Source organism: Panthera leo, chromosome B3 (genome assembly GCF_018350215.1).
Source record: "Panthera leo isolate Ple1 chromosome B3, P.leo_Ple1_pat1.1, whole genome shotgun sequence".
Classification (NCBI taxonomy): Eukaryota; Metazoa; Chordata; class Mammalia; order Carnivora; family Felidae; genus Panthera; species Panthera leo.
In genome coordinates, this window is record NC_056684.1 from 144816356 (window position 1) to 144829301 (window position 12946).

The window sequence follows — 12946 nt, forward strand, 5'->3', positions numbered from 1 at the left end:
ACTGCCTTTTGTGCTCTGCCTCTTTACCCCTCCCTCTCCCCCCCAACCCTGGCAACCCCTGATCCTTTCACTATCCGTAGTTTTGCGTTTTCCAGAGTGTCTTATAGTTAGAATCAGGCCTGTTTAGCCTTTTCAGATCTGCTACTTTGATTTTGTAATATGTGTTTAAGTTTCCTCCATGTTTTTTCATGGATTGGTAGCTTTTTTCTTTCTTTCTTTCTTTTTTTTTTTTTTTTAACACGTGTTGAATGATATTCCATTGTCTGCATGTACCACAGTCTGTGCATTTACCTACTGAAGGATGCTGGTGGCTTTCAAGTTTTGCAGTGATGAGTAAAGCTGTGGTAAACATTTCTGGCAGGTTTTTGTGGGTCAAACGTTTTCAGTCCATTTGGGTGAATACCAAGGAGCTGGAAAGCTGGATCTTCGTTCGGTTTCCTGAACGCTCCTTCTCCCACTGTTTTTTTTTTTTAACTTAAGCAACTGTTCTTGGTTCATCTGTTCACATGATTTTGGTGGAAATAAAAAGGCAAGAGGAGGGCATCTGTTTTTAGAAGACCCAGTCTGGTGTACAGAAACACCTGTTCCTCTATAAAGCAGGCCACTATAGAAGTACTCCCATCTTGGAGTGTCTGTGTCAGTGCTCGGACCCCCCCCCCCCCCCCATATTCAACACCTTTTTCAGTTGAGAGGGTGAGAGGGTGGTTTTTGTTTTTTAGTTTTTTATTTTTATTTGTAATGTTTACTTATTTTTGAGACAGAGAGCACGAGCTGAGGAGGGGCAGAGAGAGAGGGAGACACAGAATCTGAAGCAGGCTCCAGGCTCTGAGCTGTCAGCACAGAGCCCGACGCGGGGCCCGAGCCCGTAAACCGCGAGATCATGATCTGAGCCGAAGGCAGACACTTAACCGACTGAGCCACCCAGGCGCCTCAGTTTTTTAGTTTTTGAGAAAGTTTCTCTTGTTGGTTGGCCCCGTCAGGTTTTCATGGGATTGCTTCAAGCCTCTGTAGACAAGCTTCAAGCCTTTGCAGAGTCAAGGACTACTTGGGATCTTTAGTAAACCTGTTCTTGGAGGCGGGGAGGGGACAAAGAGACCCTTGTGCAGCTTTAGAGTGGCTTTTTTGTTGCTGCTTTTGTACTTTTTCCCCTTGAATTGCTCTAGTGAGTAATCCCGTAGGCTACCCTCTCTCCTTAAGCCTCCTCTGCTTGTAACGGGCAGAGCTGTATTGCTTCTAAATAACTTATTGTGGTAGCGGAAGTAAATTATTGACCTTTTCAGAAACTAAAAGTATAGATTTAAATGTTGTAACTACTGAGGACCAGTTGTTACAATTTCCAGTCTTTGGTGGATTAAGACTTTGAAAAATCAATAAAAATGAAACTTCAGAGTAATGGAATGGAAAAAAGAAAATACAAGCCCAACTTAAAATATTAATTATAATTACTTTGTAAAATTGCCATAAACGTTTCAACTTCTGTACGTAGCTAGAAATAGGCAAATAACATTGAGATTTGTTTGTGTAGTGCTTTGAGTCTGAGCAGTACTTCTCTGAAAGGCCCTTCCTGGGCCCTTACCACGTGCATATCTAAGGCGGAGGCTCTGCTGTGTAGTGGGCACTCAAATACAGCTACGTTATTTAGTCCTTGAAATAACCCCCTGAGATTGATGGCAGTAACTTAATTTTGTAGCTGAGGAAACAGACTTGGGTGGTAAAGTGCCTTGCCCAATAACTTCCTGAAATAAATAGTCACGGTAGGTAGAAAGAGCCTCTACCCCCCTCCAAAGATAACCACGGGACCCTGTGACTGTGTTCTGTTACCGGAAAGAGGGATTTTGCGGATGTAACTAAGGTTATAGACTCTAAAATAGGGAGATTACCTGGATTGTCTAATGACACGAGCCCTTAAAAGCAGGGATTTGAAACATGAGAGGGACTCGACCAGTTGGTGTTAGACAGGACCGACCACAAAGGAAGCAGGAGAAGAATGTGGACAGCTAGGAGCAAAGATGGGATCCCGGCTGACGGCCAGCAGGGAAACGGACCTCTGTCCTACAACTTCGAGGAACTGAATTTGGCCAGCGACCCTGAATGAGCCTTTTGTAGTGAACGCAGTCCTGCCAACACCTTGATTTTGGCCTTACGGGACTCTAAGCAGAGGACCTACTTGTGTCTACCTGCGCTACCGATTAACAGAAACTATGAAATAATCCATTTGTGTTGTTTGGAACTGCTGGATTATTGATAGTTTGGTGTGGCGGCAACAGGAAACTGATACAGTGGTAGACCTGGGGTTGATGTAGGGTGAGCTGACCATAAAGGCACCCTCTGCCCCGTGGCAGGCGCACAGCTGATGCTCAGATACTTGTTGACTGAGGTCTTTCCAGAAAGGAGACTTTGAATGAGGTTTTGATGTTGGTGAGAAAACATCTGACATAGAGGAAGACGGGTTTTGAAGTATAGGAAAGCCCACAGTGAAGCTGTATTTGGGAGGGACGATCAGCGTACGACCAGTTTGCGTTGAGTCTCTGGAGTCCAGTCCACGAGAGCGTTGTTAAACCAGCTCCGTGAGTCATGTGAGTAATGACTACCGGCATTAAAAATAAAGAAGAGAAGTAGAAAACACGAGACTCTTTGGCACCTCCAAATGCACGTTGTCCCAGAGAAAGCTTTCCCATAGAAACTCCCCATTTCAAATCACCTGTCTGGTGATTCCTTTTACCTAATTCAGTTTTCCCTTCTTGGTATCTCTCAGGTAAGTTGAGTGCCCACTGTGTTGAGCACCGCGTCAGGTGACAGGAAGCACAGCAGTCTGTCCTTCCGACAGACAAGGGAGGTCCCATTTTATAGCTGAGGGTCCGCTAAGTTGAGAAACTGATCCCCGTCCGCCTATTTATTATGTGGTAGGATGGCTGTCTGGCTCCAGTGTATGTTACTTTTCACTTTTCTCGCTGGTTGCTTTTCGGTATGTAGGCTTTGCACACGTGAGTGTGTGTACGTGTTATCCTCCGAGGGTTGCGGTTTTCTGTTGACCACAAAAGCCGTGCTTTTTAAAGACCTTTTTGTCCGTTTACAGATTTAGTTTGTTAGGCCACTTTCCCATGAATTACAGTGTTCTCTATGTAATTCAATGCCCCGGAGGGGAGTGGCTGAGAGAGAGAGAGAGAGAGAGAGAATAGGGGAGCTCTGGGGGCACGGAGCTGGGTCCACGATTATCTCTGAAACCACGAAGGACTCTGCTGCTTCATCTGAGGCTACTGGGGGGCCATTGGAGGGCACTCTGGGGTTTTGACCAGAGCTGTGGGGTGATGTGACTTCTGGCTTTAACATGGTCACTACTGTGTGGAATGGACTGCAGTGGGCCCAGGGCAGTAACAGGGGATCAGGGAAGAGTCCATTAATATCATCTGTGACATCACTTTAGATGTCAGCTTGGCTGGACAGTTGTGCTGATATTTGGCCCAACATGATTTAAAAAAAAGCTTTTTTTTTTTTTTTTTTTAAATTGTTTTTTCAACGTTTTTTATTTATTTTTGGGACAGAGAGAGACAGAGCATGAACGGGGGAGGGTCAGAGAGAGAGGGAGACACAGAATCGGAAACAGGCTCCAGGCTCCAAGCCATCAGCCCAGAGCCTGACGCGGGGCTCGAACTCACAGACCGCGAGATCGTGACCTGGCTGAAGTCGGACGCTTAACCGACTGCGCCACCCAGGCGCCCCAAAAAAGCTTTTTTTTAAAAAATGTGTATTTATCTTTGAGAGAGAGAGACAGTGTGTGAGAGGGGGAGGGGCAGACAGAGAGGGAGACACAGAATCCGAAGCAGGCTCCAGGCTCTGAGCTGTCAGCACAGAGCCCAATGCGGGGCTCAGACCCATGAACCTCGAGATCGTGACCTCAGCCAAAGTTGGACGCTTAACCAGCTGAGTCACCCAGGTGCCCCTGGCCCAAGATGATTCTGGATGTTTCTATGGAGGTGCTTTTTGGATGAAACGAACATTTAAATCGATGGATTTTGAGTAAGGCAGATTACCTTCCAAATTGTGGGTGGGCCTCATCAAATCAGTTGCAGACCTGGCTAGAACGAAGATTTACCTCCTAAAACAAGAAGGAATTCTGCCAAGTCCCTTCAGACTCAGGCTGCAACTCCTTCTCAGGTTTCCAGTCTGCTGGCCTAGCCTGCACATTTTGGACTTGTGTCTCTACAGTCTCATGAGCTAATTCCTAAAAGTAAATCTCTCTTTCTCTATGCACATCTGTTGGTTTAGTTTCTCTGGAGAATGCCCGCTAATACATCATCTAAGAAGAGAGGATGGTGGGTTAGACCAGGACCGTGGCATTGGAGGTGGTAAGCAGTATGCAGTTTGGATGTATTCCTAAGACACAAGCGAGGACTTTGCAGCTGGATCAGATACAGAACATGAGTGGGGAAGCAGTAACGGGGACACCAAGGTTCTTGGCCGAGCAGCTGGAATGTGTTGCCATCGACGGAGAGAGGCAGGACCACGGGAGGAGCTGGTGTATGGGGAGACTTTTGATTTGGACGTGTTAACTTGACATGACTGTTAGATAACAGTAAACGCAGGCAGTCTGGAATTGAGGAAGGAAGCCTGGCTGGAACTAGATGTTTGGGGGTTCAGTTTAAGGCTTGGAGACCAGTGAGCTCACCCAGACTCTGGGTGGTGGATCCTAGTGGGTGAGTGCAGAGAGAAGAGGTCCAAGGACCCACGCCTGGACCCCTTGAATGTTGAGAAGTTGACGAGATGGAATAAAGAAGAGTGAGAAGGAACGCCTGGAAGGCTCGGGAAAACCAGGCGGGTGGCCACCTCCCCTTTGTGAATAACCACTTGCCTGGTGCCCTGCGTCCACATCTCTTAGTACTTGTATGGAATTGCTTTCTGTTGTTTTCTCCACATGAGAACTTTTTGAGGGAACGTTTTATCACTGAATCTCCGCCTCCTGGTGTAGTGCCTGGCACATAGTAGGGGCCCAGGTATTTGCATGAAGGGACTGCCTTGGTAGGTCCCAATTCTTGAGGTCTTATGATGTGCTAGAAATGAGTATGGCTTCCTTATCTGCTCCTGCTTTGACTGAATTGTGAAATCTGTCATACGCCTCTGACCACAGCTGATTTCCCTGAGGTGTGTGTGTGTGTGTGTGTGTGTGTGTGTGTGTGTGTCTGTATCTGTATAATCCGATGAAAATTAGAATACCCTGGCAGATGTTTCCAGAATAAGAGTGCACTTCCCCGTTTGTGCTTTCACCAACCTGGCCTAGATGAACCATCCTCTCTTTCCTGCATTATTGCAAAAGCCTTCTATTTTTATTCTCCTCACTTCCCATCCTTGCCCCCCGAGTATTCTAGCACCTAGAAGAATGTCTGGCACGAAGTGGATGATCGGTTAATGTTTGGTAAATGAGCAAATTCTTGAGTCAACACTCACATCTAAGGTTTTTTGAGTACGTGTGCAACTATCTGTGGCTAGATTGTCATTAGAATAAAATGTAGACTCTGTTATGACTAACCGAGCTTTCCTCCAGCTGACATCTGCCTAATCTGCTGCTGCCCTCTGGCCACATTGGCATTTATTTTTTCTGTGTCTTGAAGACCCCAAACTCACTTCCACCTTGGGGCTTCTGTCTCTACTCTTCTGCCCGGAGTGCCTGCCCTTTTTTCCTCTCCCTCTGCTTTGTTTCTTCCTGGGAAGAAACAAACGCCTTCATCATTCCGGGCTCTGTCCCGATGTCTGCTCCTTGTACGGGCCTCCTGTGGCCTCCACAGCTGCACAGATCCTCCCACACCTCCTGTCTCCATCTCTGTAGTCTCTCTCAACATTGTTTTCTCCTCTAAAGCACTTACCATGTGCCCCAAGTCGTCTTTGTGATGTGTTTTTGGTCCCTCCGCCATCGAGAATGATTCTGAGATTTCTGGTTCTGGGATTCTCTACGAATTGGATGGCTCGGTGGCATTGTTGTTTCCTGAGCTGAAGTGTCGAAAGAGCTGTGCTTTTTTGTGTGTACATGTGTTGCTTTGATTCCTTTGTTCCTTTTCTTGATTTTTATTTATCCTTTTAGAAAACAAATCTCTGTGACCTTGGTTACCTGTGGGCATCCAAGAGGAGGTGTCAGGTAAACAACTGACTGTATGCGTTTGGAGCTCAGAGGTTAAGTTGGGGCTGGACACAGTGCAGGGACCCGACGGATGCCAGTCTCTGCCCTGTTGTTCACTGACGTTGGACAGCCATTGAACTTGTCTGAGGCTGTTTGTTCATGTGTCGAGTGGGAGTGATACTACTTTCAAGGAAAGGATTAAATGAGAATATGTATACAGTGCTTTGCACACAGCACCTGGCGTGTGAAAGAATGACTGAAACGCTACTAAATGGATTGGGCTGGTTAAATAGTACTCACTTCTGAGTGACGCCTGGGTGGCTCAGTCGGTTAAGAATCTGACTTTGGCTCAGGCCATGATCTCGTGGCCCATGAGTTTGAGCCCCACATTGGGCCCTGCGCTCTTAGCACAGAGCCCAGTTCGGATCCTCTGTCCCTCCCTCTGTCTGCCCCTCCCATGTGAGTGTGCTCTCTCTTTCTCTCAAAAACAAACATTTAAAAAAATCTAACTTTTGAGAGCCTATGATGTGTCAGATACACAGAGTACTTTTATGTGGATTAATGTATATTGCACCTCACTATTTTTTTTACATTGATTTATTTTTGAGAGAGAGAGAGAGAGAAGGAGAGAGTGCACACACAAGTGGGGGAGGGGCGGAGAGAGAAGGACACAGAGAATCTGAAGCAGGCTCCAGGCACCAAGCTGTCAGCACAGAGCCCGATGTGGGGCTCGAACTCACAAACCATATCATGACCTGAGCTGAAGTTGGACACCCAACCGACTGAGCCACACAGGCGCCCCCGCACCTTACTATTTTCTAGCCAAAGCTTTTAGCCACTGAGCCAATACTTTCTCTTTATAAAACATGCCTAAAGCCTTCCTGGTAGTTCTTTCCCCCATTTACACCCCCTAATGTTTTTGACCCTCATTTTCTTGCCGGTTTTAGAAACAGGCCAACGTATGGAATGAGATCTGTTAATATTTAGGAAGTTATTTGTGTTAAAATTTCTATTTGATTTGTAGATTTTTGAGCAACAGCTGTAGTTTTTTTTTTTTTTTTTTTAAGTTTATTTTGAGAGAGAGAGCATGAGCAGGGGAGGGGCAGAGAGAGAGAGGGAGAGAGAGAATCCCAAGCAGGCTCTGCCCTGTCAGCACAGATCCTGAGGTGGAGCTCCACCTGAGCGGTAACCAAGAGTCCGATGTTTAACTGACTGCGCTACCCAGGAGCCTCTAAACAACTGTAGTTTTAAATTACATACACCAGTGCTCGCACAGGAACCATGGTTGTTAGGCTATTGCCAAAGCAAAGTGAGAGAGATTCTGTCTACCAAAATGCAGTGTATTTTTTCCATTCCTCTTTATTTACTTCTATTTAAAAGTTTTTTTTTAAGTTTATTTAATTTTGAGAGAGACAGAGACAGTACAAGTGGAGTAGCAGAGAGAGAGGGAGAAAGAGAAAGAGAATCCCAAGTAGGCTCCCATGAGCGCAGAGCCCGATGTGGGGCTTGAACCCCCGAACCGTGAGATCATGATCTGAGCCGAAACCAAGCGTCAGAGGCTTAACCGAGTGAGCCACCCAGGTGCCCCTTGAGATTTTTTTTTAATGTTAATTTTTGAGAGAGAGAGAGAGAGAGAGAGAGAGAGACAGAATGTGAGCGGGGAAGGGGCCGAGGGAGAAGGAGACACAGAATCTGAAGCAGGCTCCAGGCTCTGAGCTGGCAGCACAGAGCCCACCTTGGGGCCCGAACCCATGAATGATGAGATCGTGACCTGTGCTGAAGTTGGACGCTTAACCAACTGAGTGACCCAGGCGCCCCTCCATTTCTCTTTAAAGTCTGGCTGTGGAATTGACTGCATCGTGGGCAACTTAGAGCAGCATGGGTTCATTTTCCTCTTGGACTAGTGGGTCACCGAAGTGTCTGTAGCTTCTTCAGTCATAGGAAGCTTCTGACAGCGGGGACTGAAGACTGTCCTCTTCTTCCTGTCTGGACAGGGAGAGTGGCCATCTCTAAAGGGATGTGCTTGGTCATTTCTTTTGTGTGGTGGCTGATTAAGGTGCCCTGCGGGGGAAGAGTGGAGTGTTCTGGGTCTCTTTATGGTGTATATTTCCTCATCTACATGGTGAAGTTGCCACTTCTGGGGCTGCATCATAGACCACTCCAAGCTGTTTAAAACAGACATTTTGTTCCCACCATTAAGGTGATAATATGAAACCTTTTGTGTGCTGTTTTCTGTATTCACTGGATAATAAGCAGTTATGCACTTCTGGGGACAGTCAGCTCTCCCACAGATAGTTTCCATTCAAATTTCTCAGTGCTGGAAGAGCCCTTGCTAGTTAGCTCGTGAACACAGAACCACAAGGGAACAGGAACGAGAGGTGTCTATTTCAGATCCACTTAGAGCTGTGTTTCCCTTTCCTTTATCTTATTAAACCCTGGTCGGGTTGACACCATTCACTGCATGATTAGGATTAAAGACCAAGTTGAGGGGCGCCTGGGTGGCTCAGTCGGTTAAGCGGCCGACTTCTGCTCAGGTCATGATCTCGCGGTTCGTGAGTTCGAGCCCCGCGTCGGGCTCTGTGCTGACGGCTCAGAGCCTGGAGCCTGTTTCAGATTCTGTGTCTCCCTCTCTCTGACCTTCCCCCGTTCATGCTCTGTCTCTCTCTGTCTCAAAAATAAATAAACGTTAAAAAAAAAAAAAATTTAAAGACCAAGTTGAAGCCTGCTCAGGATGGTCTGGATGTTGCCTGAGAGTACAGGAGAAAACAGGTCAGAAGGGTTCGTTTGGGGTGTGTGTTCAGTTCTGGTCCTGGATATGTTTTCCTTTTAGATGGAAGAAAACGATAAAATCCCAAGTGTAAAGTTGTAAACATTGGGTTCCTTGGACTTACTTTTAAGAGTGATAAAGATTCTAGGGGAGCCTAGGTGGCTTAGTCGGTTAAGCGTCCAACTTCAGCTCAGGTCATGATCTCATGGTTCATGGGGTCGAGCCCCGCGTCGCACTCTGTGCTGACAGCTCAGAGCCTGGAGCTTGCTTCAGATTCCGTCTCTCCCTCTCTCTCTGCTCCTCCCCCACTCATGCTCTGTCTGTCTCTGTCTCTCAAAAATAAATAAACATTTAAAAAAAAGTGATAAAGATTCTAGCACTTAATAAAAAAACCCAATGATGAGTTTTCTCCTTGAATGAAATTATGAAATGTTGAATTTTGCATATTAAATATTAGGTATTTTATTTTATTTATTTTGAGAGGGAGGGAGGGAGGCAGAGAGAGTGAGCAAGTGTGAGTGGGGAGGGGCAGAAAGAGAGGAAGAGAGAATCCCAAGCAGGTTCTGCGCCGTCAGTGTAGAGCGAGATGTGAGGCTTGAACTCACAAACCAAGAGATCATGACCTGAGCCGAAATCAAGAGTCAGCTGCTTAACTGACTGAGCCACCAGGCACCCTGAATATTTGCCATCTTAAATGAACCCAGTCTGTTTCTCTTTATTGATATAATATAGTGCTCTATTTCCTTATTTATTTGTTTGTTTGTTTATCATATTTATTTATTTATAAAATGGTGTATTTATTTTTGAGAGAGAGAGCGAGCGAGCATGTGCACACAAGCAGGGCAGGAGCAGAGAGAGGGAGACAGAGGATTCAAAGTGGGCTCTGCACTGACAGCAGCGAGCCCGGTGTGGGGCTCGAACTCACAGACTGCAAGATCATGGCCTGAGCCGAAGTCGGACGCTCGACCGACTGAGCTACCCAGATGTCCCTGTTTCTTTTTCACGCCTTTCCTTAATGTTAGTTGGAATTAAAAAATATCGTAATTAGTAACAAACCTGAGTGTTGGAGTAAAGCATCACTTAGTCTTTAAACTACACATTATCTTCTCTGTGACTGCCCATCCTCCCTTCCCCGCTGAGAATGACTGGAGGCGGTTCTGTGTTTTATTGTAAAAGTAAGATTCACATCAGTCATTTATTTTATTCTATACAGCTTCCTTTCAGAATAAAAGTCAAGGTTAATGTCTAATTTCCACACAGAATTTGTCCAGTTTCATACTAAATAAAATGCCTATGTTCCTGTGAGAGATGTTTGAGGTATAAGAAAATACTTCAAACATTTTTTTCAAAATATTTGGAACCATTTTAGTTAAAAGTAGACTGTTTAATAAAACATTGCATTTGTAGAGTGGTTAAAAAAGGAACACTACTTAAAACCTAGGACGCAGAGTTAAACACTACTTAACATCTGACTTTGCAACAAAACATGAAATCACATCACTTTTTCTTTTAATAGTAAGAGTTCTGCTTCTAAAGGGGGTCATAGAAACTCTTCTGGTTATAAGTAACTTAACTTGATGGGTAATAATATGGTAGGTTCCATATTCTGTGTGAGAATGCTGGGAACCTGTTCTTTGTGGTTTTGTCCACGTAACTGGAAATAGTGGGTATTTCGTCTTTGTCTGAACTCTTGGAGCTTGAGCCTGGCATCACAGAAGGAACAGGACAGTCTGTGTTCCTTGACTCTTCCAGGCCTTCCTGCTGGTTGCCTTTGTCAGTACTGTTTAGGAAGTCTTTCAGAACTTGCTTGAAGATGTAGACTATTTCCCATGGCAGTACATCATTTTCTGCTAAAACTTCTCGAAATCTAGAGGGAAAGCAGTAATGAATATTCAATTCAGAAACTCCCTTCTGTGCATATTCATTTATCTCTGAAATATAGCTGAAATCATGTAATTGCATAGTAGTTACCTTTTGAATAATCTCATCCCTTTAAAATTACGCTTCTAGTAAAGACATTCTCTGTGACTTAAAAATATTTCCAGTAAGATATTTTTGTCCAGCCTATCCTTGGGGATTTCGGTTTTGGGTTTTTGATGCACGTGATTAAAGTATGTACCCGATAGAATACGATTTCCAGTCTAGATATATGAAGAACTTAGACTTGACAGCAGCAGATAATCACAAAAGAGAACATAGTATTTTTACCTGCTGAGAATAGTTCCGGTCTGACAAGGTTGAACTTGTGAGCAAAGGACTTCAAGTTGTCTTTGTTCAGTAGCCGGGATGGTCATGTGGGGGTTCTGGTGGTTTCTCAGCCAGTTGTAATCCACTCCTGTTTTTTTTACTTTTTGTTCATTTTCAATCTCTTGCATTAGTCTCTCTCGCTCCTTCAGATGCCACTTTAATTCCCGAAGCAGAGTCTTTGTCACCACGTCTGAGCCAGGACAGCGTGCGGGTTTGTAGGCATCGTATTTTGGCCATTTCATCCAGCCAAAAAGTGGCATGCTCAGCCTATGGGAATATTCTCACTTGTTTATTTGTATAAAATGTTGTGGTTCTGATCAGCACATCTGTTTCTTTTCAGTAAATTTGCCAGAAACTGCATGAATTTTTCACTGGTTAGATATGCAGGTCAAAACGAGATTAGAATGTGGATTAAAGTCTTTTAATTTCTAACTAGGTCAGTACCAAAAACCAAGCTTTGAAAACACATTATGTAGCTAAGCAGAAGTGAAATATACAAAGTCAGAGATAATCTCCAGACTGAACATTTTCTGAAAATAACACTGGCACTTGCTATTAAAAGTTCTTAGGAGGCTTTAAAACATTAACGTATAGGAAAGCTCTACCTACACACACACTTTTGACTTAGGTTTTGCGCAGAAAAGGTTTAAAGCGTACCTGATAAGTTGATGGATCCGATGTGGTGATGTTGCCAAAGAGTTTGCTTGAATTAGTGACGAAGCTATGTTTTTCTCAGGCGTGTATTGTTCTTCCGGATGCGTCCCCCGTTGGAAGGAATGAACCTCCTTATTTACCCACTGAAACCGTATTTGAAATAAATCAATCTCTGTGTTAGGAATGAGGTTGTGATGTCTTCGTTTAGAGAGAACGCTCATTAATTCACCTTGTAAGTGAGCTGGAAGAAGTGACAAAAATAACTTACTGTTTAATCTTCGCAAATTATATAACGGTCTGCCTTTTGAACGTAGCTCCGTCTGTTTGAAAAAGATGCCGGCGGCCACGGGCTCTGGTCCTAAATGCGCTCCGACTCGGCTCCGGTGATGCAGCGAGGAGCGGCACCGGGAGGCCCCAGGGCCGCGCTCCCGGCTACGGGGGGGACGGTGCGTGCTGTGATGTTCTGCTGTGGGTCACAGCTCAGGGCTGTGTTTTTATGCCTGTAGAGAGCTAAAAATAACCACGCTGCTTTAATTCTTCCGCTTAACTTTCAGGCCATCTAGAAGCCAGGTCACTGTCCCCTCTAATGAGAGCAGAAAAGACAGATCAGTCTTGACGATTTGCAAAATATCCATCCTGAGGAAATTCGTTATGATGGAGCAAAAGAGGCGAAGAATGCTGGTATCAGTCCTAGGTGGGCTGTTTAGTCGGGGTTATTTTCTGTATTCGTCTCGATTCTCTCTCTGTCTGGTAGTGAAATTTGTATGCTGGAGCCAGTTGTGAGGCCGGAGGACGTAAATGCTGAAGTAGGTGACTTGACAATGTAGTTTATACCCTCTTGAAAGACCGTAATGATAGATTAAGGGTAGGGGAAAAGAGAGGTCTAAGAGCATGAGAAATTGAAAGCGAAACCTTGTAATTCATTCTACAGAAGACGATGGCAGTGTTTTCTTTTGGAGCCGAGGGTGAAACACACTTACCGTTGGGGCCGATGCGATGCGATGCGATGCGGGATGGTCTTTCCTTCAGGGGCCGCGGGTCTCTGGCTGAAGGGCAGACAGGTCTTTACTCCCTGCTTCTGTGTTCGGTGACTACGCAGCGGCTTTTCCTTTCGCACCACTTGTTTCTTCTGTTGCCTTTTCCTTCAAATGAACTGTGAAGAACGGACG

The 12946-nt window shown here is 45.2% G+C and overlaps 2 protein-coding genes across 5 annotated transcripts in view; one reads left to right on the top strand and one right to left on the bottom strand.

The window, feature by feature from the left end:
- The window catches only part of TDRD9 (tudor domain containing 9), a 110795-nt gene that overhangs the window by 768 nt on the left and 97081 nt on the right, over window positions 1-12946 (top strand). The gene's annotated exons all lie outside the window — the stretch shown is intronic.
- Window positions 10446-11383, bottom strand: RD3L (RD3 like). The gene is made up of 2 exons (XM_042944442.1): window positions 11085-11383; window positions 10446-10743 (listed from the first exon to the last, which is right to left on the bottom strand). The coding sequence occupies exons 1-2, from the start codon at window positions 11381-11383 to the stop codon at window positions 10446-10448; spliced, it is 597 nt and encodes a 198-aa protein (XP_042800376.1).

Excerpts from the sequence above, each read along its gene's own strand:
- RD3L (XM_042944442.1), bottom strand. The coding sequence starts at position 11,383 with ATGCCACTTTTTGGCTGGATGAAATGGCCAAAATACGATGCCTACAAA. Across the intron at positions 10,744-11,084 it reads ACCGGAACTATTCTCAGCAG|ATTTCGAGAAGTTTTAGCAG; the intron begins GTAAAAATACTA and ends CTTTCCCTCTAG.